This window comes from Balearica regulorum, chromosome 5 (genome assembly GCF_011004875.1).
Source record: "Balearica regulorum gibbericeps isolate bBalReg1 chromosome 5, bBalReg1.pri, whole genome shotgun sequence".
NCBI classification, from domain to species: domain Eukaryota; kingdom Metazoa; phylum Chordata; class Aves; order Gruiformes; family Gruidae; genus Balearica; species Balearica regulorum.
The window spans coordinates 9,796,897-9,824,457 of NC_046188.1; the positions used below are offsets into that span (position 1 = coordinate 9,796,897).

Below are 27,561 nucleotides of genomic sequence, written 5' to 3' on the forward strand. Positions count from 1 at the left end.
TAAGTTTTTGTAGCCTATTGAAATGGAACATTTTTTAGGTTTCAGTAATTAAAGGAATTGTTGCATGTGTTTGGTAGTTGTATTTGGTATATCAAATCTTATTTTGCCTTAAATGTGTGTTAAAAACTCAGCCTTTATAACTGAAACAATTTGATTACTGTCATTACTTTCATTATTGTCATCTTGCAAAGTAAATCTTAGTCATAAAGTTTCTGTGCTGGTAAAGGAAAATTCTCCCTGGTTTTGTTATGTTTCAGTTTTATCTTTGTACATGCTTGCCCTTTTTCTCTAGATGCTACAGAGATACGTGGTTTTTATACAACAAAGGTGAAAACCGTAGAGTTTTGTGATAAAAGTAATGAAGACTTGCTTTCAGTATGCTTTTGTGCGTGTTTAAATTTTCAGATGATCGCTAAAGATTTTGTTTGCTCTTTAAATGGCAAAGGCGTAGGGATAAGGGAGAGGCTGGTCCAAAGGTCAGGGTAATAGCCTAGGACTTGGACTTAAACTGGCAGTTTCCTTCTGCCACAGATTTTGCATATATTGTTGGGCAAATCACCTTTGTGCTCTAGCTGTAAATTGGGTTTAATAGTACTATTCAAATTTGTAGGAGTGTTGTGAGGATAGAGATACTGAAGCAATTGACAGAATATAGAGGTGTGTAAGTTTCTGAAATGGGAAACTATTTTGTTCTGCATCTCCTGTACTTGGCTGACATCTTGCTTCCCGGTACTTGGTAGGTGCTGCTCTAACTTCTACTGTATGGACTCTTGCTCAGTAGCATGGGAGAAGAGGAAGGACTACACCAAACACAATTACTGGTATGTAATTTTTTGCTGCTTAAATGAAACTGTAATCTAGTATTTTGTCCAGTCTCAGGAACAGGGTAACAAAGAACTGGTTTTTATGATGAGATATTAATTAGAAGTGTTACAGAAAAAAAAAAAATCCAGTGAATGCTGTGAAAGGTTTACCTTTAAGAATCTTTAAATATTTTTTTCCTCTGCTTCTACAAACCCAAATGTGTATGATGTATTGAGGTTTTCAAGTTTTCTGTTGTGTTATGTTCTTCTGTTGGTGTGCCTTAGAATAGTAGCTGTATGAAAACCAGGTTAACATTCAATCGAAGTTTTAATTATTCTTCACAATAATATAAGTTGAAATAAAAGAAGCTTCAAACTCTGCACAGAGTGGTTAGTGTTTGATGACATAATCATCCATGGTTGATTAGTAGTCTCAAAAGATGTCTCTAAAGGTCAAGTTTTACATGGGAGGGGTGTGTGTGTTTAGAAATTACTGTACATAAAACTTTGTAGAAAAATTTAATGGGATATCCTCCAATAGGAAGTTGTAAAAATATCTAAAAATCTGGAAAAGGCACTATCAAGCAAAAACTTGGGTTTTATTTAACAGGAATAACACAAATATGTTAGGTTACAGGAGAAAACTTTAAAAGAAACTTTCAAAGCATTTAATATATTGGTAATTCATGGATAGCTTTTAAGAAGTCTATGAAAATGACAGTATGTCCAAGTTTATATATTCTGTATTGTAGCCTCTGCATATTATGATTTCTAAAGAGCTTTGTACCTTCAGTGGAAAAATCTTTAAGAGTTGGCGAATCCAAAAAAAAGGTTATTTCATGAATACCATGAACAGCAATGTTAGAAGTATTGTACAGAGTTAGACCAAATGTTTGTCTAGCCACTGTGCTATCCCCAGGTTTTCAGAGTAGATAAGTATGTAATATATTTTGAAAGGAACAATGTTGTTGCACTTTGGATTTTTATTGACTCTGAGAAAGCTGAGAGAAAGCTCTCTGGAAGTATGTGGAACATACCATAGCAACCAGAAAGCAAGGCAGAGGCTAGGGCTTACCAAGGGAAATGGAAAAGGGCACTGCAAAAGTATTTTGGTTTTATCAGCTTTTAGTTGAAAAATTTTGTTTTGTTTGGGTCACTATATTAAAAAAAAATCCTCAAATATTGGGCAAACAGGAATTCAGAAGTCTTAAAGGGGACATAACAAAGGTTCATAAATGTAAAGATCAGGTACTAGCTTTCATTTGCAGCCTAATTTTTATAAGACTAAAAGTGACATCTAGTGCATTAAAAAAAAATTAATTTGTATTTCAAGAGATCAGCTGCAATATTTGCATGGGGCACTGTTGTCAAAATTAGTGCAATTCAGAAGAAGATCTGGAAGCTAGTGCTTGAAAGTCAAGCTTTGAAAAATTCAGCAAGTGATTTTTTTTTTTATATAAATAATGAGAAGCCTGCATGTACCCCACTTATTTTTAGCTGGTGAACCTAAACTAGGAATACAAGAATTTTGCTTTCTTATAGTCAACTGGGAAAGAGGTACAGAAGCCCATACACAGGATGACTGTGCCTATCCTTATTGGAATTACACAGTTCGGTTACTGACCTGAGTAAGGGAACTGGAAGGATTGCTTTAGGCACCCCAGTTGAATGTCTCAAGTTATATGGAACAAATCTAGATCTTACTCTCTCTGTAGCCAAAATAAGCTAACCTTTTCAAGTATGCTGCCCATGGTATTTTTTTCATGTTACTCTGTTAGGCATGTTGATGTTCTGGAGGGGTCAAATCTTTTAAAGATGGTGTGCCAGGTTGTATTTTTATTTCCAAAATTAGAGGTTAAGCATGCCAGTAGAAACTCAGGAGGAGCGAGGAGAAACTGCCTCTCCAATAGGTGAAATACAGCCGTTGAGATGTTTGCTTCTGTGCGAAGCAGCGGCTCCTGACTTCCATCAAGTGTGGAGCTTAATGGGAGCCAGGAGCTGGGAGCGCATGCCTCTCTACGATGCCATGACTTGTGGACCTGCTCACCCCTGGTTCCCGAGTGCCGTCTTTGGGACCCAGTCCATATGTTCCTGACCTCTGTTGTACCACACTGGCCATTCTATAACCTGGTATGACAATTCTGATGTTTCTATCTTAAAAGAATTTGCTGTTTAAGATTAAAGCTTTCTGTTTTGTTTTTTTAGTCTTTTTTTTCACCTCCTTCTTGAGCTGTTTGTTATACAAGATTTTTTTTTTTTTTAACAGGACACAATGTTTGTGCGAGGATTAAAGAGAAAATGTTTTGATGGCGAAGAAGATATTGAAGGAACTCTGGCTGGTATTAAGGCTATTCCTTCATATAATCTTCAGCGGCAGTCACTTTTAGATATGTCCTTGGTTAAACTTCAGCTGTGTCACATGCTGGTTGAACCTAACCTTTGTCGTTCGGTACTTATAGCCAACACAGTACGGCAGATCCAAGAGGAAATGACTCAAGATGGGACTTGGCAGATGATAAATACACAGAGTACAGGGCAGGCATCCCTGGATCGTCTTGTTTCAACAGATATCCTCTGTCGTTCATCTAGGGAACAAGCTGAGGGAAAGCATGTTCCAGGCTATGGTACTTTCGGTAAAGACTTTGAGGGTGACCAGGCACAAGATAGTTCAGAAACTATGTCAACAGCCTCTTCAGTGCAAGCTCAGAGAAGCCTGCAGAGCGATGTGTGGGAAATGGAGAATCCACAAGAAAATAAAGGAAACTTTCAAAAATCATTAGATCAAATATTTGAGACACTGGAGAATAAAAGTCCTAATTCTGTTGAAGATCTCTTTTCAGAAGTTGACAATTCCTACTATGATCTTGATACTATGTTAACAGGCATGATGAGCAACACAAAAATGGGACACTGTGATGGGCTTGAAACGTTTTCTTCTCCAACAACTACAACTTCTAACTCTAATTGTAAATCTGATCTTAATGAGCTTGATCATATTGTGGAAATCCTTGTTGAATCATGAGACTCCTTGTGTAGGAGATAAAGATCTGTTGGGGGGGGGGGGGGGAAAGACTCAAGAAAGCTATTTCCACAGTTTGTTCTATCAAATCTGCACGTATATTTTACAAATATCTATATATTATATAGATATATATATTAAAAAAGCACTTCATATTGCAAAATAGTGTTAACTCTTAAAGTTAACCTGCAACTTGTAGTGTAATAATCCAATTTATTGTCCATTGAACTGTAAGTACATACGGTAAATGTTTAAGTTTGGGGTCCAAGGCTCTTAAAATTGGGTTCCTTTTACCAATTTGTTTTAGGCTTTGATGGAGGACATGCTCAATGAGAGGGAGTCTCTCATTGTTTTCTTATACTTCTCCCAGTAAAAATGGTAATAAACATAGAGAGAAGTTGGATAGCTGGTTCCCTATTTTACTCTGGTTTCCACTTTGTTACACCACGTAATTCCTACTGTACCTGCTGCTTCTGTTCTAAGTTGCTACATGGCTCTTAAAGAGCAGTTTGCAATAGTTCCTGTTATCCTAGCTAGCTTATTCTGGTTTTTGCTACAATTTTTACTTCAAAAATAGTTTTAAAGTGTTTATTGGTGTTTAGATTTTTCCAGGTATTTTCCTAAAGTATATTTTTACTACAGATGTTATGTCAGCTGCTAACTTAGTAACTTTTGATCATATCTGCAGTTGATGTATTTTTTTGAAAGATTTTCAAAAAGGGATGTTTTTTTACTGTGAACTACCCAATGTAGTTCAGTAAAGTGTATGTAAATGTAAATATACTATTTTATACTTTACATTAAAATGTAAGAGCTGTTTTCATGATTCTGTTTTATAGAGTAGTACTTTACTAAATTGAGAATTGTACAATTATGCTTTTCATATCCCCGTGTACTTGAGTATCATTAGAGGAAGAGCTTTGATCCAGCTAGATACAATTACATTTAATTCATTTCAGACCATATTTTTTGTTAACTACAAACCTAAATTATGTAGGTTTTTATTTATGTGTATTTATATGTAAATGTCATCAAGTGAATTGTTTATCACTGAAGTCTACCATCAAATATTTGTTTATATGAGATAACTATCTTGCACTAATTACTACAAAAAGTGTTATTAGCGGCCTTTAAATCTCAACTGGTATGTCATGATGTCTTGTCATAATTAATATGCTCCACTCTTACCAAGGATTTCCTCTTGGCTTTTTTTTAACAACAAAAGATAATACAACATGGGGTGGTGTTCTTTTCTTCAAGTACTCACATTCATTTTAGAGTATGCATAATTAAGTCTGTTCCTATGAGACGTTTTAGGTGGGAACGGGGTAGATCAAGTACAGTGTATGATTTTGTTGTAAAATGACAAATGTTTACCTTCACAAGCTGGTACTGAGGAAGAGCTCCGGACTAGCAGGGAAGTAGAGAAGGGGGAAAAGAGTGACTGGTTTCTGGAATGTGTTAGCAGTGGTTCTGCCAGCGGAAGGCATCCAACAGTAACTCGGTTGTGTTCTGTAGACTTGAACCAAGCAAGTCGCTGAAGACGGAAAGTACGTGTCTGTGTCTGATGGACTCTGCCTTCCCACAGGTGACCTTAGCTACTATGCACTATCCTCTTCAGATTATCAAACCCCTAAAAAGGGTAGGGTGGGGGCAGAGGGTGTTAAGGACACTCCAGTGTCACCTCCACAAAAGGAGACCACTGAGCTTATGAGTTTGAGTGCTTTAGAAGCATCTGGTTTGTGGAAAAATGATACTGCTTTGCTAAATTTTTCAAACTTGATAGTCAAATATGTGTTAACTCAGTCACATGAAACCACGCAGTTGGTGTGAGTCTTCCGTGAATCTGAAAATGGTTTTTGTATTAAACTTGGACATAAGATAATCCATAGTTACTTCAATTGTTAAACATTGCTTCCTCAAAGCTTGATTAATAACTTTGTATTAAATTATGAAATACCATATAGATACTTGCAAGTTTAGTCCATATAATACAACTGGACCAAAGAAACAAGCCAATACTACATGTCTTAATAGAGAGATCACTCATAACTGAAGAGTGTTGCAGTAGTATATCCTGCTTCAGGAAGATACAAATATTGATGCGAACTGTCATATCTCCCAGTGACATAACAGTCAGTTTTATTTGGCAATGTTTGTTGCAGTATCAGAGATTCATCCTTCAAAATTATAAATCTGCAGGGAATTTTTCTTGTTGCTTTTCTGTGTGTGAATAGGTCCACTGAATCAGAGAGCAGATGCCTTAGGGTAAAGCAGAAAGTCAGGTGTTTTCAAAGTTTTGTAAAGGGAATGTTAGCATAGAGTCGAGTAACTGAATATCTTCTGTCCCTCTGGGAAAGTTCCCCAAAACTGCTATGAACTGTGGTTCAAAACAACTGCGGGTGTTCCCCTCTGCCTCCCCTTGCCCTCCATTTTCATTAAATGAGCAATTGCACGTTAAGATATTTTAAAAGATGCTCTCTCCCACCTCCTTAGTGTGCACCAGTCTCCATCGTACAGGTAGGAATTAGTGTAATTTCTTCATAACTCTGAAACTGTGTATGTCAAATGCATGTGTGTGTATATATCTTACTGTCCCAGGCATGTGGGTGCGTTCCTTTACTGAGGTAGCTATGCCTAGTTAGAGCAATTTGTAGAGAATATTTGGCTTAACAGGAAAGGTATTAGGTAAGTATGCATTTATGTAGTTCAGCATTTAAATAGAAATATATATCCTGGTTTATTACATTCTTAAAACTTATGCCAAATCTTACGTGCTTTTACACGCCTGATGTCTTGGCTCAGGTCTTCAGCAGGAATTTGTATTGCTGAAACTTACAGTCGCTGTACAGAACTGATGCGTTCCTGGAACTGGTCTGACTTTGCAAGGACCAGTCAGTGTAAAATCAGCTTGTTTCCCTACTGCTTTATTGGTTTGTCTCAGTCTAATTCTGCTGCTTGTTCTCAGTAGTTTCACTCCTGTTTGTTTTTGTTTTTTTAAAAAAAGCTTTATTTTTGAGTCGCATTGTCATTTCTTTGCTAGTCCAAAGAGGTTTTAGTTAAATGTGCATCATTTAAAGATTAATACAGTCTATTTCCCCTGTATGTATTCTTCTTAGATACTAAGAGACAGCAGAGATGATAGGGTGCCTGTAAGACAGTGAATTTTAAATTACTTTGTGAACTGTTACTACAAATGGCAAGAGATGCTGATACTTGCTGATGGTGATTTTCTTAATTTCTACATATAAATGGGAAATAATCTCTGTTAAATTAGGAAAGGCTTCTGTAAGTCTTTGCCACCACTTTTAGCAGCATTTTTTCTTTTATGTGCTCCTAGGGAAAAGAGCCGTGAAACTCGCACAGCAATCACCGCTGTTTCTGAAACAAGGCTGCTGGTCAGAATGAAATAACCCAGCTGTACGCTTGCACAAAAGAAAGTACTTTCAAGCAAATAGCTAACATCAAATCTGCCTCCTTCTCAGGTAACCTTGAATATCTGTCCTCTTCCATGTTGGTGGTTTTATTTCTTCTTCTCCCTTGCCAGAAAATCCCGAACACATGGAGGTTGTGTGGCTCAGGCATTCAGCAAAGGCAAGAAGTGTGAGGATCCAGGCTGTGTTAATGATGGCTTGCGCATGTGAAAGCTTGCCTGCTTTTTGCTTCCCTGTTTGCTTGGTGTTTGGTGTTTTTACTTTTAATCCCCTGTCTCTTCCGCAGCTCTGTGAGGTTAGCAAAAGATGTTGCCTGTCTCTATGAACGTAGCCATATTTGCCTAAAGGACCAGTCTGGTAAACGAAGAGGGAATTGTTTCTCTGGAGGAAAATCACTTTTCCAGACCACCTCAGAGGCACGGCAGTGAGGGGTTTCAGCCTTGAGCAGGTCAGGGATTCGCACGTGGGTCTTCACGCTCACCAGGAATTGCCTGTTTTCAAAGATGTCCTTAGAGTGGTTTTGAAGTCTCAGGTATGTCTGGACTGCTTTAGGAGGCATTTTAAAAAGCATTATTGTAAATTGACTGATAGTATAGTTTTATATTGTAATTATCAGACCATTATGGATGTCTTGTGCCTCACAATATTGATTTGAGTGTATGACTGCTTTACAGTTTTGTAATTTATTCCATATTCTCATACAACTAAGCACTCTCTCAAAAGCTAGGATGAAAAAATATCCATTTATTTGCTGACATCTAGGATAAGGCAAATAAAAGTGCTTTCAAAAGTGACTTTTGTTCAAAGTGAAAGTATGTTTATGTCTCAGGCCTAGGATTATAGTCCCTTATGCAAAAAACCCATGACTGATCATGACAAATTTTGATTGCTCATCAACTCTCAAATGAGTGTGATTTCACACTCTCTGACTAATATTAAAAGTACAAAACCCCCAAGTTCCAAAGAAATGAAAAATACATCTTAGGAAAATAGGTATTTTTGTCAATTTGGCTCGTTCAGCTATAAGCTTTCACAAGGATTGTCTAAACTCCTTTTGGTGTCTCTTGCAAAGTTGACAGTTAAGATAAATTTTCCTATTTTTTCAAAGAAGTTCCACAAAGAGATGAAATCCCCCTGAATAATTCAAGTTGTCAGGAAAGAGATTTACTTCAGATGTCTGTAGTGACTTGACTTTTTTTAAAAGCCAGTGAAAAATACTAAAATTTCATTATCTGACATGATTTTCATAAGTTTGTATGGTAGCTTTTTAAAAAAACAATTACTCCTTTGCTTAACCGAGATTCCCCCAAAATGAGTGTTTTATGACCTGAAGAATTATCGTGGTAAAACTTGATGCACAACCAACATGTCAACAGGAAAATATAAAGCTAGAGGCAACTTTCCATTGTAGGGAAAACATTCAGTAATTTCAACTGTCATCTTTTTAGGGAAGAATAATTGAAGATACAGGTGATTACATGACTTCTTGCAAAAACAGAATTAAAAAGAAATTGTATTCACATGTCTTCTGTATTTGGAAGTCCCCTAGGAGCATGTGGGAAGTGGCAAGTAAGTACTGCAATAGTAAAGCGTTACAATAAAGGAACAGTGTATTGTGTTTTTCATGTGCCAGTTACATTACACTTTCTTGATCTCCAAAATTTGTCTGTAACTTCAACTTTGTGTTGTGTAAGCTTCCAAAACAAGATTTCTTAAGGAAAAGCAGGTTATGTTGCTTAAAAACAAAACAAAAGCCAAAAGAGTTTAATAGAGGAGAAAACCAGTACTTGTAACAAATTCACTTTTCTGCATGTGAGATCATTACTGAGAGAAAGGCTCGATATGGAAAGTACTGGGTGTTGGGGTTTTTTTGTCTGGTGAGCTGACTGAAGTTTAAGATAAAATTTTTGCATGGTTATTTGTTTTAATTGAAGCCCAGTAACGTCGTTTGCTTTTGTGTCTCTGCTTTGCTTGAAAGGTACAGGGAGAAAGTGCTTTTTCTTGTAAATTGTGATTCTTTTGACAAAATAGAGTAACAGCTTATTTAGTACTCTGACAAATATTCAATAATGTGGGGTTTTTTTAAAAAAAATTACCATCTTGAGTCATGGTGCTTTTTTTTTTTAACTTGAGTAAGCGTAGGATTAGTTTGTAGTTCACAGAGGCTTTACCACCAAAAAGAGGTGGTAAAACAAACCAAAGCTGGATGCAGTAGGCACTGTCCTTTCTCCCTTTCCTATGGAAGTATGGCATATATGATCGTTCTGTTTTTCAGCTTCAGAATAGCTACTTAATTTCAACAAAATCTGGCAGATCTCTCAGTCTGTGTCACATTTTTAGAATTTACTTGTTTTAGTGTGCAGGTGAAAGAGAGGAACGCAGAAGAAAACTGCGTTCTGTACGGATAGCCGGTAATTAAGATAAGAGAAAGACATTTATAAGTTTCCAGATGTGAGACCAGTTTCAATTAGAGCTTGTACCTTAAGACACAGAGGTAATTAATCACAGGCATAAATCCATAGGAAACCAGCCTTCATTAGTTCCTGTGTCCCTAGAACTGTGGTTTTTCAATAGGTGCCTAGAATGAAGGTAAGTAGAAGTAGCAGACCTCCAGTAGTCCCTTCAGATGAGTTACATAGAGACCCTGATTGAGTTCGGGGTTAGGATTTTTTCTGGTTCATGTGAAATTTGCTGCAAAAGCAAAACGTTGCTCATGAGAGTGGTATCCTGGCCTGCTGTGGTGAGTATAGTCATACTGAAAGACCATGTTTTTTTAATCATAAAAAAAAAAAAATCATTGTTAAGTCTTTTTTTGTTTCTCTTGAGTTTGGTTTAGGGCAAAATGGGAGAACATTAAAGAGTCCTAGAACATGACTTCATTTGAGAAAGTAAGGGCCTTTTAAAGAAGGTTTCTATCAAGGAAGACCTTATATGCAAGCTCAGATCTCTGAATTCTCAAGAAAGCCTGTGAGACAAACAGAGCTTCAGATTTGAGTTTCAGGTCACACAGACACCACTCAGCTGAACTGGGTTCCAGTTCTCTTGTACGAATCCTGGTGTTGACACTTGACATGAGTGAAAAAGTGACAAAACCCTTTGCAGATAGTGTGTACTTTGTGTAATTTCTATTAACTTCTCTAAACATTAGGCCATAAATCGAAAGTTCTGGTGTGTGTATTTAAACAACCTCGTGTTAACTTTTTTCCACAGATCTTGTCAGAGCACGTGTGAAGCAGAACTGATGGTTCTAGAAACACCTGCTGTAGAAGGCATGCACGCCCTTTTCTATTAAACCAAACAGAAATTGATTACAAGAGAGCCGACCATGTTAGGGTAATACCTTAAGCAAAGGTGGGGAAAGCGAAGTGACCAGCGTTGGTGTCTGCTGAACAGAGTGAAATGTGCTTTACCCTGTAGTTTTTGCCAGCTGGAGTCAAGTCTAGAAAACCTAGTTTTCACTGAAGTTATTAAAACATTGTGGCAGTGGTGTGGGTTAAATTGCCCCTTTATGTGCTGCATTAGACATAATCATTCCAGCTACGTCCCCTGTACACCAGGTACCTTTGTAGCCTATCCTCTATTCCCTGGAGATAATCCCTAGCATATGGCAGGGGTCGGTCCTGGTGCAGTACTCCTGGTTGTCCCTGGCTGACTTGAGCAGAAGAATCCTGAACATCTTGGAGTTACTCTTCCGCTTAAGCCACAGTGTGTGGTGGGAAGGGAAAGGAAGGGGAATGGGGGGCATTTGGTCTGCTCCTCCCCCTTAACCCTGCCACCGGACCCCTGCTTCTGCATGGTGGAACAGATGGGCTGTGGGGGTAGGGGTGTCACCCCCAGCCATGCGGGGAGGCGTGCTCCTCTCCGGCACAGCCCCGGCAGCGTGTCAAAAAGGATTCATTAATGCTTCTTGCGGCAGCGCTGGCTCCCCTTCTGTGCTCTGTGACCCCCGGCAGCCAGGTCAGAGCACAGCTGTGGCCCAGAAAGGGGTGGCGGGAGGAGAGGGGTGGCCTGGAGATGGTCCCCTCGCCTCCAGCCGTGGATCCTGCCTTCGGGTGTCCCTCCGCCCATTGCCCCTTCCTTCGTCATCCTGCCCCCGTGGGAGACGTGAGGGTTAAAACCTGTTTGATCCGAGGGGTTTCATAAAACTATCGGTTTTCTTGAGCTGAACAATCGCAAAAAGCAACTGATCTTTCATCAAAGTTGTAGTTTATCTCCACCAGGTGACTGCAAGTGTTTCTGTAAGTATTTATCAGGCCAATGTACAATCCCTGCATGAATTCCGTCTCTGCTCACATTTGTATGGGAAAAACCTGTCTGTGCAAGTGTGCTTCATTTTTGTTTGGTTTTACTGTCCAAGGGATTGATCTAAACCCAGCTCCGAGAGCTGAGCCGCTTTTCGGGGATTCATCAGGTACCTCATGGCGGGGGTCGACAAAGGCTCAAAATCAATCTTTAAAAATACCTGAATGTCAGATTTTGAAACCTGGTTTGCACAAACTCTTGCGCCAATATAACTTGATTACGCAAATGCCCGTGGAAAGCAAATATAAGAGGTTTGAGCATGGCCAAACCCACCTCATCTTTAAAGAAAAAAAAAATCAAGTGAGTATTTATGGAAGAATTGTGCAATGTTTGATGTAGCTTTATCGCTGGTTGAGATGTATGTGCCTTGTTTCCCAACTGCCCTGGAAACGGGAGTTGGAAGAGTGCTGCTTTATGGAGGCCCGGCCGCGTCCTCGTACTTAAATTTGGCAATTTCGGTCAGAGACTGAGAGTTTAAACCAAAAAAAAAAAAGTGTGGGGGCGGAGGGGTGTGCAGGGCTGGCCTGGGCTTGCCGGTGGCCCGGCGGATACTTTCGAGCCCCAACGTGGGGCAGCCGCCCCTGCCCGCCCGGGGGACGCCGCCCGCCGCCACCGCGGTCCCCGCCGGCCCCGGGGCCTGGCGCCGCGGGCGGGGCCGCACCGCGCCCTGCCCTGCCCTGCCCTGCCCTGCCCGCGGGCGGCGGCGCGTGCGGCCCTGCCGCGTGCCGACCCGTGCCTGCCCGCGCGCTCCTCTCCCTCCCCTCCTCCCCCCCCCGCCGCTCTCGTCAGCGGCACCCGCGCTGCGCGGGTGGGGCCGCCTCCCGGAGCGCCGCGCCGGGGGACGGGGGACTCGGCGGCGCCCGTCTTCCGATTGGGTGAGGCCGGCGCGCGGCCCCGCCCACCTTAGCACTTCAGGCTTTCTCATTGGACGATGCCTCGGGGCCAGTCGGAGTCCAACCCTCCCGGCTCGCCGGCCAGTCAGAAAATGGTTGCTGGGCAGGTTGAAAGGGCCGCTGGCCAATGAGAAGGCAGCCAGCTGGCGGGTGCGGTGCACGCAGCGCCCCCCCCCCCCCCCCCCCCCCCCGCCGCTGCTGTGGGTGCCGCGGGCGGAGGGAAGGGCGGAGCGGAGGTCTGCCGGGGCCCGGCGGGGGTGGCGCTCGCCTCCGCCTCCTCCCGGTCGGAGTCCCAGCCCCGCCGAAGGGAGCCTGGCCGGCTGGCTAGGGACGGCACGGCAGGCTGCGAAGGAACGGGGGACTTCCTCCGCTCCCAGGTGGGGCGCCGGGCAGGGTCGTGTCGGGCCGGGCCGGGCGGCGGCTCTGCGGGAGGTGCCGTGAGGGGGGTAGGGACCGGGAGGGTAGCCCCCACCCTGCGCGGGCGTGGGGCTGGCGAGCCTGGAGGCAGGGTAGACGACCCGGCGGGGGTGGGGGGGGCAGTAACGGACGCAGAGGGACGGTTGGGCACGGCGGCCGGCCGAGGTGAGGGCAGTCGGAACCCTCCTGAAGGAACAGGGGGTCCTGCCGGGGGGGGGGGGGGGGGTGGGGTGGTGAGGGGTGGGCCGGGCACGGAGGGCGGGGGCCGGCGGGAGCGCGGGGACGGGCTGGCGGAGACAGGTGGGGAGGGGGGAGTGCGGGCACGACATGCCCGGAGGAGTTACGGTTGGGTGCGGGGCGGGGGGGGGAGAAGGGTGTGTGGAAGCGCAGCCGGGGCTGGAGAGGCCGGTGACCGGGGCGCCAGGAGCGGGGACTGCGGTGGAAGTTGTTAGCGCAGTTATAATTAGCTTGGCCGGGGTCTCTGGTAAGCTGGGGAGGAGGAAGGGGGAGGAGTGTAACTTTTCGCAGCTCGGGAAGCCCAAGGTTGTCTCTGGTTACTGCTGCCCACTGCTGCGGGGGGAGGCGCGGGCGGCCGCCTGCAGGAAGTACCAACTAGTCTCCTTCCACAAAGGCCAAATGGTGGCAGGCTCCCTTGGGTTTTATTAGTACTTGTGCACTCGCAGGAGTGGCTGCAGGGAGGGTGGCAGGAAAGAGGCTTTCCCTGAATCGCAGCTTTTGATTCTGGCACTCGTGATCGCTGCCTCTTGAGAGTTACGACTTCTGTATTCGCTGCAGTTACGTTTTTAATAGCAGGTTTTGTTTGTCGCAATAAACGTGTATGTTAGTCTGAACTACAAGTAGGTGGGTAAGGCCGGAGAAGCACAAGCCTGGCCTCTTCACGCATATTGTAAATTCATCTCCCTAATAGATGCAGTTAGTACTTTCTGCCCTAGATAGGCCTGGAATTTTTCAAACTATGGTGGAACGGTTCGTTTCCAAAAACATAGGTAGGAGCTCTGTACAGTAGTTTTCTACTTTGTTTTTCATTCAGCTGAGATTCTTTAGTTCAGGCAGTTAACTGCAATATGGAAAATACCATGAACGCTGAAATTTTAATGCCTATAATCTCAGTTTTCTAAAGTGACCCATAAACAGGTACTAGGAAACTATGAGGGACAGCAGTGAAAGAAAACGAAAAAAAAAATAATCTGCACATATAATTCTTAGTGATTTACAGCTACTGTGTGTCTTCTGTATTTTTTTAACAGACTGTAAAAACTAAACCTAGTGACCTTACCTCTGTACTTCTTCCTGACACTTGTCCCAGTGTGACATTATATATGGGAAAAATCATAACCTCAACAGTTAATTTTGCAGGAGTCCTTTAAAGTACATATTAAAGGAATTAAATTTGATAATTTCTTGGACATCAGCTCCTTTTAGCAAAAGCTTGAACTTCTAAAATACAATTAACAGTATCAATTTTTTATCAAATGCTTTTAACTTTTTTTAACTGAAGTGCTGAAATCTAGAACTTCAACATTTCAGTATGCTTGTTAGCTTTTTTAAGGATTCAGTGAATGTACACCTCCCCTGTGACCTGAGAAGTACACTTTAATAAACCTCAGTAGTGACCTTCTGAAGTCCTGCTGTTTCCAAGCAAATAGGTTATGAGTCTTCATTCATCTATTTGTTTTTAATTTACAAATAGCATGGATCTCCTTAAGATAGGAAAGAAGTCAGCTTCTAGAAGGAGGAGGGAGATATTAATGTATTTATTGCTGTGGATTAGATGTGGTGTTCTTCGGTCACAGGCATTTTGCTGCATCTTTATGATTCTGAGATTCTGTAAATGGAGGAGTCCTTTTCTAGCATCAGGCTATGAGTTGCTATGTAAAATGAACTATATTCATTTACTTGTTCATCTGTCTAAATGTAAGACTGCCTTTCACTATGTATTATTTTTAAGATTTGTAAAATACCATATGAACTCTTGATCCTTCATCACAAAGGACTGTAGTTATCTGGATAAGTACTGATCCTCGCTCTTGTGGCAGTTTTGTGAAGTAATTGGTTTACTGTAGCTGGGGAGCAGGTGTCTGCATGTGTTTGTGTGTGTACAATATACGTACATACCTGTTAAATACAGTCCAGTTGGTAGGCTGTATAAGGGCTTTAATCCTTGGAATTAAAAAAACTTTAATTCTTCAGGTGGAGTTGAGACCTCAAGAGCATGGATCATGCAATTCCTTCCACATCTCCTAGCCCAGTCCATAGTTTTCTGTCACTTCAGCCTTTTCACATTTCCCAGAGTTTCCAGTGCCTTGATCTAATCCATGATTTAATCCATGTGGTCTGTAGCCAAATTGCAGATGTTGCTTTATCAGGGTTTTGATGAAAATGATGCTACACTGAATATTATGTGCAATCATAGGACATCCTGCCAGCTATCATCTCATATTGGTTTTGTGTATGCTGAAAATGAGGGAAATCAGGGAATTTAATAAACTAACCCAGCCTGTAAAAATATTTTCCAGCCTGTAAATGTTAGGGGATAATTCTGAAATGTACTTCTTTACAGTTCATGGTATTGTCTCTCCTGTTACACGATTTCTGAGATGATTAAATTGGTGTTCAGTAACTTGAAGAAGTATCAATGCAAGTTCTTATCCTAAAGCCTTACACTTAGAGGGTCAGTGTTCTATTCTGTAGTATTAACTTATAGAAGATAATTTCCATGTTTAATGTCTTCTAGGTGAAACTAGTGGGTCCTCTTATTTCAGTGTATTCATGAACATCGGTTTTTCTTATTCAGTTTAACTTTTAACAGCATTTAGCACAGACTGTTTAAAAAGTTGTATTTAACTTTGTGCTTCATACTTCTGGTTAAAAAAATAATTCTTATAGTAATGAAATATTCTCTTGTTTGTTTTTGTTTTGTTTTTCCCCTTAAGTCACATCATCTTACGTTGGTGGATGGCTTGGCCTCTTGAATAGTTCAACACTCTTGGATGAGCACACTTTATGCAAAATTTGGAATCTTCCTGCCTGCGCTCCTTTCTGTTTTCTAAGGGTAACTACTTATACTTTTTTCCTCTATAACAAAGGAAGTACTGTAATGTAACAAAGAATTAATACTGCCGTAAGATTACATTTTTTTTGAAATTTGTTAAATAAGGCCTCAATCTTATAGTGAGGTCCACTGTTCAGCTGCTGAAATTGAGTGTTACAGTCTTGTCTTGTGAGGAGAAGGCACTTTGGATACTGAAGTATCCAAAGTTAGTGTGTGCTACTCTGTTAGAGAAAATTTAAAGTGATTTCTGATTTGGTTATTGAAAATTACTTACCTAAATATCCCATACAGAGAGCTAGAGTAAATGCATGGTCCTCTATGAGGAAAAGAGAGTGCTTTTTTTTTTTCTTGGTTGCTTTTACTGTTAAACCATGGGCATGCTGATTTGATATAGTTAATAAGCTGCAACTTCTGTTATTAATGGATCTTTTAGATCACTAACACTAAAATACATGTCAGTGTTATGCAGGTGAATATATCTGGTATCTCTGTATTTGAAGTAAATAGATACTGTAAAGAAAATGGATTGAGAGCTGTTCAGTTGATTAGAACAAGCTGTGAAGAGGTATGTCATCACATTTGCAGTTCTAATGATAATTTGTCTGTCCAGTGAGATATTTTGGTGGAACTGTGGTGGTTTGGTTCTTGTTTGGATTCCTTTGTTCTCATTTAATTACAGTTTTACTATGGGAGTTTCTAGATTTAGTAACTCTTGATCATGTGTTAGCTTTTGCTAACTACTATTGAACCTTAGTTTAAATGATTCTAGGCCCTTTTTTTGCTAAAAAAAAAAAAAAAAATCCACCCAAAATTCCTGAAAAAAAAGCTGCTACACACACTCTTATTAAAAATATACACCTGTGAGCTTTATTAATAAATGTGGAACTAAATACACAAGTGTGGAGAGGAAGGAGAAGAGTGACAGTAGTTTGGTTTGGTTTTTTTTAAGGTTGGAAGTTTTTCTCTACTTGACACTGGTATTGCCTCAGCAGCTTTCTATATTAGCCTCTAGTGATAGATGTCAGCTGCTGAGAATATGGTTCATTTACTGTTGTAAACAGCCCAGATCCATTTGTTTTAGCTTGTGGAAGGTACACATCCTAAGAGAGGAATTTCTTATCCAGAATGAAATGTGCTCTGAAACTTAGCTGCGGTAGTTTGTAAAGCAAAGCTCTTACCAGTGCTTTATGAAATAAAATGTAAGGAACTTGGAAAGATAGCCTTTAAATGCAGGATTTTTCCAGATTCCATTAGATATAACATAAACAGATTGGGGGGGGGGGTTGTGTTCAAACTAACTTTGAAATCGAGGTAAAACTTACTTCCAAGTGCCTTGTAAATGTCATTTCGGCTCCTGAAATACTAGTGTATGATACATATTTATTCTCTACTTCCACAAATAGTGGAATGACAGCGGGAAGGTTATGATTTCAGACTAATTCTGTGCTAGACTCAGTCTTCCTCTCATTCCTTTCCTCTACTTAATGAATACTATTCAGCCTACTCTTATTTTCAAAATGTGGGAAAGGATGTTAGGCATATCAATAGATGGGGTTTTTTTCTGTGTGGTTTTGGGGTTTGGTTTTTGGGGGTGTGTTTGTTCTGGGTTTGGATTTTTTTTTTAAAAGTCTGAACAGTAGCATATCTTGGTTCTGCATTCCAGTCGCTTTAGTGGTAACAGACTTAGGTGTGTTATAGGTCAGGATCTGGTGACCAAAAAGGTGACGTTAATTCTCTCTTCTTTGAGCAGCTATTTTCTGGTCATTTCTAACTGCTGTAAAAAGGTTGCCACATAGGAGTTTAGGTTTGGGAGTAAGGTGGTAGGACTGTACTCCTCCCCATATGCAGACTTTCAGCCGCTTGTGCCTTCTCCAGCAGTTACTCATCTTGGCTAAACTGGGGTAGGGCTGGGGGGGAGTGGGGAGGCAATGGACTTAAATACTTTTCTGTGTATTTTAAAGGGTCTTTACATCCAAGTTACTTTCTTTGGTGTTTTCTAAGGTGTTTAATCCTCCTTTCCCTCACTTCATCTTAATTTTTGCTAACAGCCAAGATGTGATGTTATGGGGATCTCCAACACTTGCTGAGGATACCAGATCAGATACACTGTTCTGTGTAGTCTGACAGCTTACTGTGTTACGTAAGTCATGTTTAAGTGATCAGTGTTAAGTCCGGATGGGAGGAAAGGATTTATGCTGTGTCTGTTAACCGTACCTTCAGCCTTACCTTTTTCTTGTGCAGCTGCTTATACATGGAACACTAGGCAAGAGCTAGTTCACTACTTAATTAAAACTATTAATGGAGTTATGTTGCCTAAGCTAAAATGTAAGTTGGGTAGGGGAAAGGTTATCTTTAAAAATAGTATGTGGTATACATCAAATAATTCTGAGAAATAACCATAACTGTAGGCATATTTGTCTTCCTTTGCACTTCCTGCTTGTGAAACGTGTCCATGTAAGAGAGAGGAGAGCAGAAGATCAGGTTATCAGTCGGCTTTGGCCAGTCACTAACACAAGTTTACAATCCAGAGAGACTTCTGTCTGGTTTTACTGTTAGATGCTTTTTACAGTTACAAGCTAAAGGAGACTTTGAAAGGGAATTACCCAAATTACAGTAACAAGGAGTCTCTAATTTTTATTATAATACTTAAGTTGCACTACTGAAAACTAGACAGGCAGCTTTCACTCATGAGGTGCTTACACCTATTCAAATCTGATTTTTCTGTTGTATAAGAAAAATTTATCACTTTGAGACAGTCTTAGGCTGAAAAATGCAACACTGTGGCTGTGTGAAAAGCAGCAAACAAGTCTGAATTTAACAGTATCCTAAAAAGAAAAGCCAGAAGTGACCACTAACCATGAAATGATTTTGACCTGCGTAGTGCAGGCCAAATACTTTATTGATAATCTTGCTATTTAAACATATTCTTTAATGGTAAATGAATAACTCTTGTGTGGTTGACTATAGTGCATGAAAAGTTTGTGATCAGACAATACTAACTGTGGCAGTCGTGTTTTATGTGCTCATGGGTTTTTTTAAGCTTTTTTCTACTGAAAATTAAAGCTCTGTGTGGTTCTGAGTTCTGAACATTGTTTAACTGGCTCTTAAAACCTTTTTTGGAAGGTGAGGAAGAGGAAATTAAGAAGTAGTTTGCCCAGATAGAAGTAATTGAGGATTTTCACATGCTGCATTCTTCTTTGTGACCATTTCCAGCTGTACTTCCTAACCATGTGTCAGTGGCAGCTGCACTGCACTATTAGACCCTGTGACAGATGGAGCTGTGTTTTTCCTCTGAAATGGTGGCACGAGTCCTGTATTGTCCACAACACATCGCAATGTGAATTTTTCTTGGTAGCCTGGAATGTTTCTTCTGAGTAGCTGCATGCTCTGACCAGGCCTGCATGGATTTGCCAGCCAGGGATGTGCCTCTTCCCTTCAAGTTTTTTTTCAGACTCTGGTACGGTGTAGGATTACAGTGCATGGATGCTTCTTCCCATCTTAGCAGGGAGGAGTTTCTGTGAAATGTCCTCCATGGAACTGGAAGGAACTGAGGAACATGCCGTCAGGGGCAGAATTTCTACGTACAGACTCCTTTGTACTTCAGTGGCATGAATGGAGAGTTTGGCGCTCCTAAACATTTGAGTTCAGTTTGCTTCCTTTTCTCTATATCTGCAAAATAATTTTAATTAAAAAAGCATTCTGCCGTGAATGGCCTGTGGCTCAGTTTGCATTACTATAATGAGAGAAGATGAGAAAATGCTAGGAAAAAATTGAGATTCCTCATTGTTCTTGGTTTTTTTTCATGACAAAAGATTCTAAAATAGAGCATCTGGACTAAAAAAAAAAAAAAATTTGTTGTTGAACTTTTTCTTGAAGTTCAAGAAAAGGGTGATTTACAGCTTGCCTCTTTAATTATTGAACAGCTGCGTATAGACCTCACATTTGAAGTTGGCATAAACTTTAATTTTTGTTCAGTTTATTTACTTATAAATTACAGACTTATCAGATTGGCATGTTCCAAAATCTTGTTACTTGATCCAGTTTTTTGAGATCTGAATAGGTTCCTGGAATTAGTCTGGAGTAAAGAGAGTGCAGTTTCTAGACATTCTTCGTGGTTTAGTATGCCCAACATGCGCTTCTTTGAACTGACAACTGCTCAGCAGTCACCCAGTAATATGGGGTTGTCTGGGCATAGTAGCGTGGATTTTTGTGTGGACTTCTGTTTGTTTTCCTTAGTACCAAATATTGAAGTTGGGGTGCACTGCATAACTAAATAATGTGATCAACATCTTATATTATCTTATATCTCTTACAAAGAGAGCATTTGACTGGTTTGTGAAATTCGGGGTTGGGACGTGTGTGCTAATATGCAGTGCTACAAAAGGACAAGTTATTTAGAAAAAAGGGAGTAGTTTGTTAAGGATATGACCCTGTCAGAAATTCTTACGCTAGAAAGTAAAGCAAAAGGCCTGATAAAATGTAGATTAGCTGGTAACAAAGGGGCTTTGTATCTTTTGTAGGTCAGCAGCTGAGTGTGTTTGACAAGAACTGAAATGTAATGTCTCCTGTAGCAACCATGACACTAGTAATTTTTAAATCCACTGTACCAGTGGTACTCTGGGTTTCATTAGCCTTTTCCAGATTTTTATGTAACTTCTGAACTTTTACGGATCCTTGCAATTAGGCAAAAATCGTACTATACAGGCAGAATTTGTAAAACATAAGATAGGAGAATGTTTGTGTATTTAAATAAAAAAAAATCTTTGACATCTAGAGAGTGGGGAGGCTGTTAAGTAGAAATGTTTGAAGTTGAAGGAAGTAATGTTTCTTGCACTTCATTTTTATAGTTTGTGGTGCTGTCGTGCTCAAGATTTATTACATATTTCTAGAATGCTCTGGGACAAATTTTATGACGGAAATTTGAGGAATGAAAAGGAGGGTGTCTGTGTATATGAGCATGAAATATTTAGTCTAATTAGACTACTGTATGAATTTAGAAGTTAAACATTTCATTTTAAGTTTTTTTTTTGTGATACTATATATACTCTCATATGGTAGTTTGCTTGCTCTTTAAGCATGCTTACAGAATTTAAATACTACCCCATTTTTGAGATGCTAGAAATTAGCATTATTTATATAATTCAAGTAGATAAGTCTAGTATTTCCTGTGTGTCTAACAAAGTGTAAGTATATATTTTAAAATATATTAAAAGCAGTAAATTGTCAAAACCAAGCATTCTGAATGTATAAAATGTCAGAATTACTGTTCCCTGTATGGTCTTAATTTAGTTCCCTTGTGAGTGTGAATTTTGGTCTGCTTTAATTAGTAGGGAGAAAAAAAGGAAAACAAACTGGTGTGCAGCATATGGGAAGGATGGTGCTTAGTGAAGAAATAGCCACTTTGATGTATACTTTTATTCTTTGTAGTAATGGTATGGGGTAATGCCTTAGGTAATATACAACATTGAAATGCGACATAAAATGGAGAGTTAATTTGATTACAAGTTTTCTATGATTTGCAGATACTAATTGTCTTCATGATGTTATGAGTTGGTATATTTAGCAACAGTTTTACTGGAAATCCTACATAATTGTGATTTTTTTCCATAGATTCTATCTGAAATTATTGGTTGCTGACAGTGTTGTTGATAGTTTGACTGAGGATGCCTGACAACAGACAGACACACCCCCTCAAAATACTTTTTATTATTATATTTGATGCCTGACCTTTGTATCCAGGTTTCTGCTGATTTTGTTTGTAGTTGAGTGCTCAGTACTGTCTGGTTCTGTTTGTTCAGAATGGGGTGCTGGAATGGGGGAGTGGAAAGTGTGGGAAGATCACCTAGGTAAATAGGGATACCACATCCAAACACCTTGCACTATTTTTTAAAGAGACTTGGCTGGTGCTGTGGCACTTTAGCAGAAAACTTTGGACTAAAACATAGACTTCCAAAGTAAAAAAAAAAATCTAGCACTGTTAAATTACAAGTAATTAAAAGGTTTTCTTGGTTGGTTTTTTTGATAGTGAATGTGTTAGTAAACTGAACTATAGGCCAGACTACTACCTGTTATGTAAAAATGCATTCTTGTGATAAATTTGATTTCATCCAGCTATGTCCCTAAAAGAAAAAGTGGGTATGATCAAGAAGTCTTAAATTTAAAACTCCTTTACCAACTGTGTTTTTCCTGTGTGTTTGACTGAGAAGTATGCACTGCTTGCTCACTTTCTGTTCCTCCAGAGGAGCTGAGTTCTCCAACAGCCTTGTCTAGGCAGATGGATGTAGCCATGGAGCCCTGCAGTGCTTCCTGCAAATCTGGAGAAATCCCAAAAGTAGAAGAGGCTTTATCCTGCTGCCGTCTCCTTGTCCCCAAAAGTCTAGCAACAGGCTAGCAGCTGGCAGCTGCGGCAATCAGCTGAGCTATTGCTGGCAGTGTCCAGTGCTCACATGAAAAGGAGGTTGAGAGGCCCTGTGCAGCATGCAGGTTCTGGATCATTGTGTATGAAGGATCTGCCCTTAATCTGCCACTGGGTGTCTAATTTATGATTGCTTAATTTTTTTTAATTGTTTGGGAGTGAGGTGTCTGTATTCCATGTGCACATTGAGATGTGGGTAATCAAGATTCTACCAGTGTTTCCTGTGCATGGTATACTCCTTTTCTGTGTTCATACAAGTGATTGCATAGTGCTTGTTGTCCCTAATAAAACACTTTGTATTTTGAATGGTAATTGCAAAGTATCCAAGCACGTATTTGTTTGGATCACGTGTATTTTAGGTGTGCATGCATACGCTTTTTGTACCACAGTGTTCTAGACCTACCGTACTTCAATGCAAAAGCACACAAAGCAGACTGAAAGCAACTAAGTTCTATTTCTTTTAGTTATTCACCAAAATTGGTCACTTTTAAAATGCCATTTGATAGCCTCCTGCTGGATGCCCTAGTGTTAAGTCAGTCGCAAGCTGTGAGCCAGCAGCCACGAGCACTGATCATCATCCTGTGAGTTCTGTGGCCCAGCCAAATTTCCTCCCACTGTTTAGCTAAACTGCTAAGCTATGGAATGGATATAAGGATCCCATGGGAGGCCCTGTTCTTGGTCTAGCTGGGTGGTTCAACTGTAGTAAAACAACTTTCAGTCACCAAAGAGGAGGGAGAGAAATGAGTTCTGTAGAGTTCTTGGAGACACTGAGCAAGACATGAAAAATGCCTTAATGAGATCAAAATGAGTGTTGAAACTAGCTTTAAAATCTTACCTACTGGAGCTAGTAACAAATGTTAAAATGAAAACATTGAAATATTCTGTATAGCTATTTTAATCATTAAGATAAGCATCTATTTTATTTCAAGTGGACATTCAGATATTTCTCATTAATGAATTTTTGTATGCTACATAATTTAAATGGGTAAGAGGCTAAAAAGCTCACCTATTAAAGTTTTTAAATTATTCACATTCTCATAGTAGAGTTAAAAGTAAACCTTAAAACCAAAACTTAGACATTTTTAAAAAAACAGTTACTATATTTTTCATGTTTTCTGTTTAAAAAAAATAAATTGTTGTGAAACAATAGAGCTGGAAAGTGTATCTTATGAAAGCAGTGTCTTGTTGAGGATTTTATTGTGTCTTTCAGTGTTCTATGGCATTAGAGTTTAAGTTAACCGATACGTCGTATGCCTCAGACTTTTTAAAAGTGTCTGTTGAGATCTTGCAGAAGCAGTGATTGTCTTGCCCAAGGTTAATTCATAATTTCTCTCTTTCAGGTTCATGTTGGGGAGAGGTCTAAAACGCAAGCTGAGTGACTATGAGGAGAACATGGCTGGTCTCTCGAGTGCCTTTGATTCCAGTCGAAATCTGCCATATCCGCTTAAGAGGCAGTTGGTGCTTAATATGTGCCTCACCAAGTTACAGACATACAAAATGCTGGTGGAACCGAACTTGCACCGCTCTGTCCTCATAGCCAACACAGTACGGCAAATTCAAGAGGAAATGAGACAAGAGAGTAATCAGCAGCCAATTAATGTCTGCCCTGGCATTACTCCTAGTACTCAGAGCTACGCAGGGATGGAGTCATCTGGGATTTCTCTTCAGTTGCCTTCAGGTATTAGTCAGCAAGAGTCTAACTGTTGTGACTTACGGTCTGTAGAAGACCCAATTGAAAATAGCCTGCTGATAGTTTCAGATGATGATATGTCATCTGCTATTTCATCTATTCTGAAGGATTTAGACTTTGTAGAAGATATAAGCCCACCTACTTGTCTGGTTCCTACTGGAGATGACCAGCCAAAGTTTCCAGAAAATACTGGTCTAAAACTAGAAGATGATAGACAGGATTTGAAGGGAGCTGAATGTGTGTTTGGTTCCTTTGAGATTTCAAATTCAACTAGTTACTTGAAGGATTTGGCAATAGATGACATTTTTGAAGATATTGACACTTCAATGTATGATTCGGACTTTTGTTGCCCTCCATTAATGCCGCCCAGACCACCATCTCTTGCTACAGAAGAACCATTGAAAACCTTTCCGTCTTGTAATTCTTCTTCAGCAAGCAACATTCAGATATGTAGAACAGATCTGAGTGAGTTGGACCACATCATGGAGATTCTCGTTGGATCCTGATACTTGTTTTACCCAAAGATACTTTTTAACTGCCACTTTCGTTTGGTTTCAGGATAAAAGCCACTGGAAAAGTTGTAAAGAATTCTTTAAAACACAAACTAAATATAATTTGTCCATAGTGGGATTTTCTAAATAATCCCAAAACTTACAAACCAAAAAAGTGGCAAGTTTTAAAAAAAAAAAAAAAAATATTTATTTATCAGAACTGTGCAATCATCTTTTTCCTTCCAAGGTGTATGTGGAACAATAGTCACATACCCTTATCACCCCTCATGCCTCTTTCAATAAACTTTTTTATGTGCAATTTTTAATTTGTCAGAAGAATTTACATGCAAAACAAATTTCATATGAGATGATCTTTTTCAAAGCCTCCACTTTATTTTTAATATCAGAGTCTATGCCAAGCTGGCATATGTCAAGTTGCATAGTTGGATTGCATGGATTGCAGACGCATTACTAGAGATGGGTATATTTTAAAAATGAGATGTGCTTTGCTTTCTTTTGGTCAGAAAAGCAGATCAAGACACTTGTCAGCAAAGCCTCTTGCGTTTTCTAAAGCATTCAGAACTATTTATTTTTGTAAATTTTATAGTCTTTCTACATTTTACTACGTTATTTCATCATAGTTCAAATATAATGGACTTCTAGTTGGATGTGTTTAGCACTACCTCTGAGCTGAAACGCTTTAACTCTTTCCAGTGCTTCGTCTAAGACTGCAGATCTCTTTGTTTCTATTTTTTCTGGGGGAAAGTACTTCTAACTCATTAAGCTGATCCTTTGACAGTGACCTAGCTGATTTGTGAAATCAAGGGTATTCAATGTTTAAAAACTTTTAAGTATTTACAAATGTAATTTATATGTAGATTGTGCAATTTAACACTTTTCTGTCAGTATTATGTGCTTAGATTTTGAATAATCTTGGCGTTCTTTAAATTAAAACTTACTATGTACAGGTAGCTTTTTAATCTGTTTTGAAAAACAGTGTCCTTCAATCCTGCTTTCACTACAAAGTTTAAGATTATTTTTATGTGCAATATTATTTAAAAAGATACACATTTATATACCTGGCATTGTGGAAAGAAACGCTTCAAAGTCAAAACTTCTAGCACCTTTGGAGGATACTCAAGAGAGTCAACATTTCTGTATCCTTTAAGAAACAAAGTTGAGAACACTTCTTACTACACCAGTGCTTACTGCTCTGAATACTCCTGAAACACTCATTGATATGTGGTGAGTCAGCACCGGTGACTAAGAACCATCGTGCAGCTGTGTCTGTGAGAGCTCAGGGGTCCGACCGCTGGGATGTAGCACCAGGGCTGGGGCTGCCTGGGCTTTGGAAGCTTTGGGGGCAGCTGCTGCTGGTGCTGCAGATTGTACTGGGAAGGAGGGGTGCGTGTGTGCGGCAGGTGTGTATATAAGTATATACAAGCGCACTCATTAACTGAAGATGAGATTTGCAGTGAGAACTATTTTTCTATAAGACAGTTTGGATATTGTGTTTCAGCTTGAACTGAGGTCTGTATGGATCCTTGCTATCGTCTTCTGAATTACACACTTGCACATTAGTTTTTGGTTGTGTTTTTTTTTTTTAATTTTTTAATTATAAAACTTTTACTCTGTTCTTGAAAGCTGCAGCACCTGTCTTGTAAGAAAATTTGCAGTTGTAAAAGCTTTGCTTTGGTTTGTTGGGTTTTTGGGATTTTTTTTGTTGTTGTTGTTCTATTTTTTATGAATGGGGCATCAGCAGAGTTAAAAAATGTTGCCTGTGTGTTGCATCTCACAGAAGTTGAAATCCTGGCCCTATTGAAGGGGCCAGGGTGTCACCTGGTATTTCTAGTCTTAACTGATGCTGTGGCACACCTACCTTGTGCAAAGATCTCCCATTTCTTACTGTGACTATTGTGGTTAACAGCTGCCAATACAATTTGGTATCCCAAACCAATGGAGAACCAGTTCAGGTCACATCCTTGCAGCCATCTGGGTTGTTTAGCAACCGAAGGGTATAAATGTATTTATATGCATATAATGTATTGATTCTAATATAAAACTTCTGATCTAAAGTATTTTGAATTGCTGGATAAAGGGATTTGTTTGAAGAGTGTATAAATAGTTCTTGAAGAGGTACAGCTTCAGAATGTACACAGATTGTGCATTGTGTATAGACTACTCTGGCTTTTCCTCAGCCTCTACTTTTGTATTAAAGATATGACTGAATAAATCCTTGAAATATTAAGGGCCTTCTGCACTGTGATGAAGCAGAGTTGTGGTTAAAAATGTCTTTAAATTCAGCGATGAGGGATAAAATAAAAAGACTGCATCTAATTTCTTTTTGCATTTGAAAATATGGAATGTTACTATGCAGTAAAGATATTTTGGTATGAAAATCATATCATGTAGCAAATAGCAAACAATAAATCCACTTACCTTGCAGCCCCTACAGAAACATAAGACAACTTGCTTTTCAGCATTTACATGCTAAAAATTTTTGTTTACTTCAGAAATAGATTAAATTGTTGGTAGATGTTTTATCAACAATTCAAAATGCAATTTTTTGTTCAAGTGCTTGCTTCAAAGCTCTGTTTCTAATTGGTTGCTTGCATCACAGTGCAATGCAGTTCAGTTATGTATGGAATTATGTGCAAAGGGAAGTTTAATTTTTAAATATGCACAAACTAATTTTAAAATCCTTCCATGTAAAATGATGTTAGAGGCTAGTTGTGGTGGACCTATTTATTGTATGTTTGGAAATAAAAGCCACAGTTTTGCAGTTTAACCATTTATATTTTGAAGCCTTCAGTATTTGACCGTTTCAAAACCAAAACCCGCGGTACCTTGCCACCCTTCATTTGGTCTTTTACTCATGGAGATGTAACATTTTCCCTAAGTGATTGTTCTTCTCTTTTTTTTTTTTTTTTCCCCCTCTCCTTTCTCCCCAGAAATACTAAATACTATACAGGGCTTCGCCTCCCCTTTGTGTCAGGAGGTGTCCTACAGAGCATTTCTTCCAGC

At 39.7% G+C, this 27,561-nt stretch overlaps 2 protein-coding genes across 9 annotated transcripts; both read left to right on the forward strand.

The window, feature by feature from the left end:
* Positions 1 to 3,864, forward strand: CDCA4 (cell division cycle associated 4). The gene is given in 4 exon segments (XM_075753408.1): positions 1 to 821; positions 2,656 to 2,815; positions 2,818 to 2,933; positions 3,070 to 3,864. Coding segments are annotated over 4 exon segments (1,071 nt in total). The 5' UTR covers positions 1 to 782; the 3' UTR covers positions 3,826 to 3,864.
* On the forward strand, positions 3,070 to 27,332 carry LOC104638138 (SERTA domain-containing protein 2-like). Of its 8 annotated transcripts, XM_075753413.1 has the most exons (7): positions 3,070 to 3,142; positions 5,341 to 5,410; positions 7,163 to 7,307; positions 7,543 to 7,788; positions 8,705 to 8,825; positions 15,823 to 15,941; positions 23,697 to 27,332. In XM_075753413.1, exon 7 carries the CDS (start codon positions 23,701 to 23,703, stop codon positions 24,550 to 24,552), a length of 852 nt encoding a protein of 283 aa, XP_075609528.1. In that variant the 5' UTR covers positions 3,070 to 3,142; positions 5,341 to 5,410; positions 7,163 to 7,307; positions 7,543 to 7,788; positions 8,705 to 8,825; positions 15,823 to 15,941; positions 23,697 to 23,700; the 3' UTR covers positions 24,553 to 27,332. The 8 variants fall into 8 exon arrangements, with proteins under 8 accessions (XP_075609528.1, XP_075609526.1, XP_075609527.1 ...); XM_075753411.1 differs by having other exon boundaries at positions 7,163 to 7,788; XM_075753412.1 differs by having other exon boundaries at positions 5,341 to 7,788.
* Positions 27,333 to 27,561: the final 229 nt, after the last annotated feature.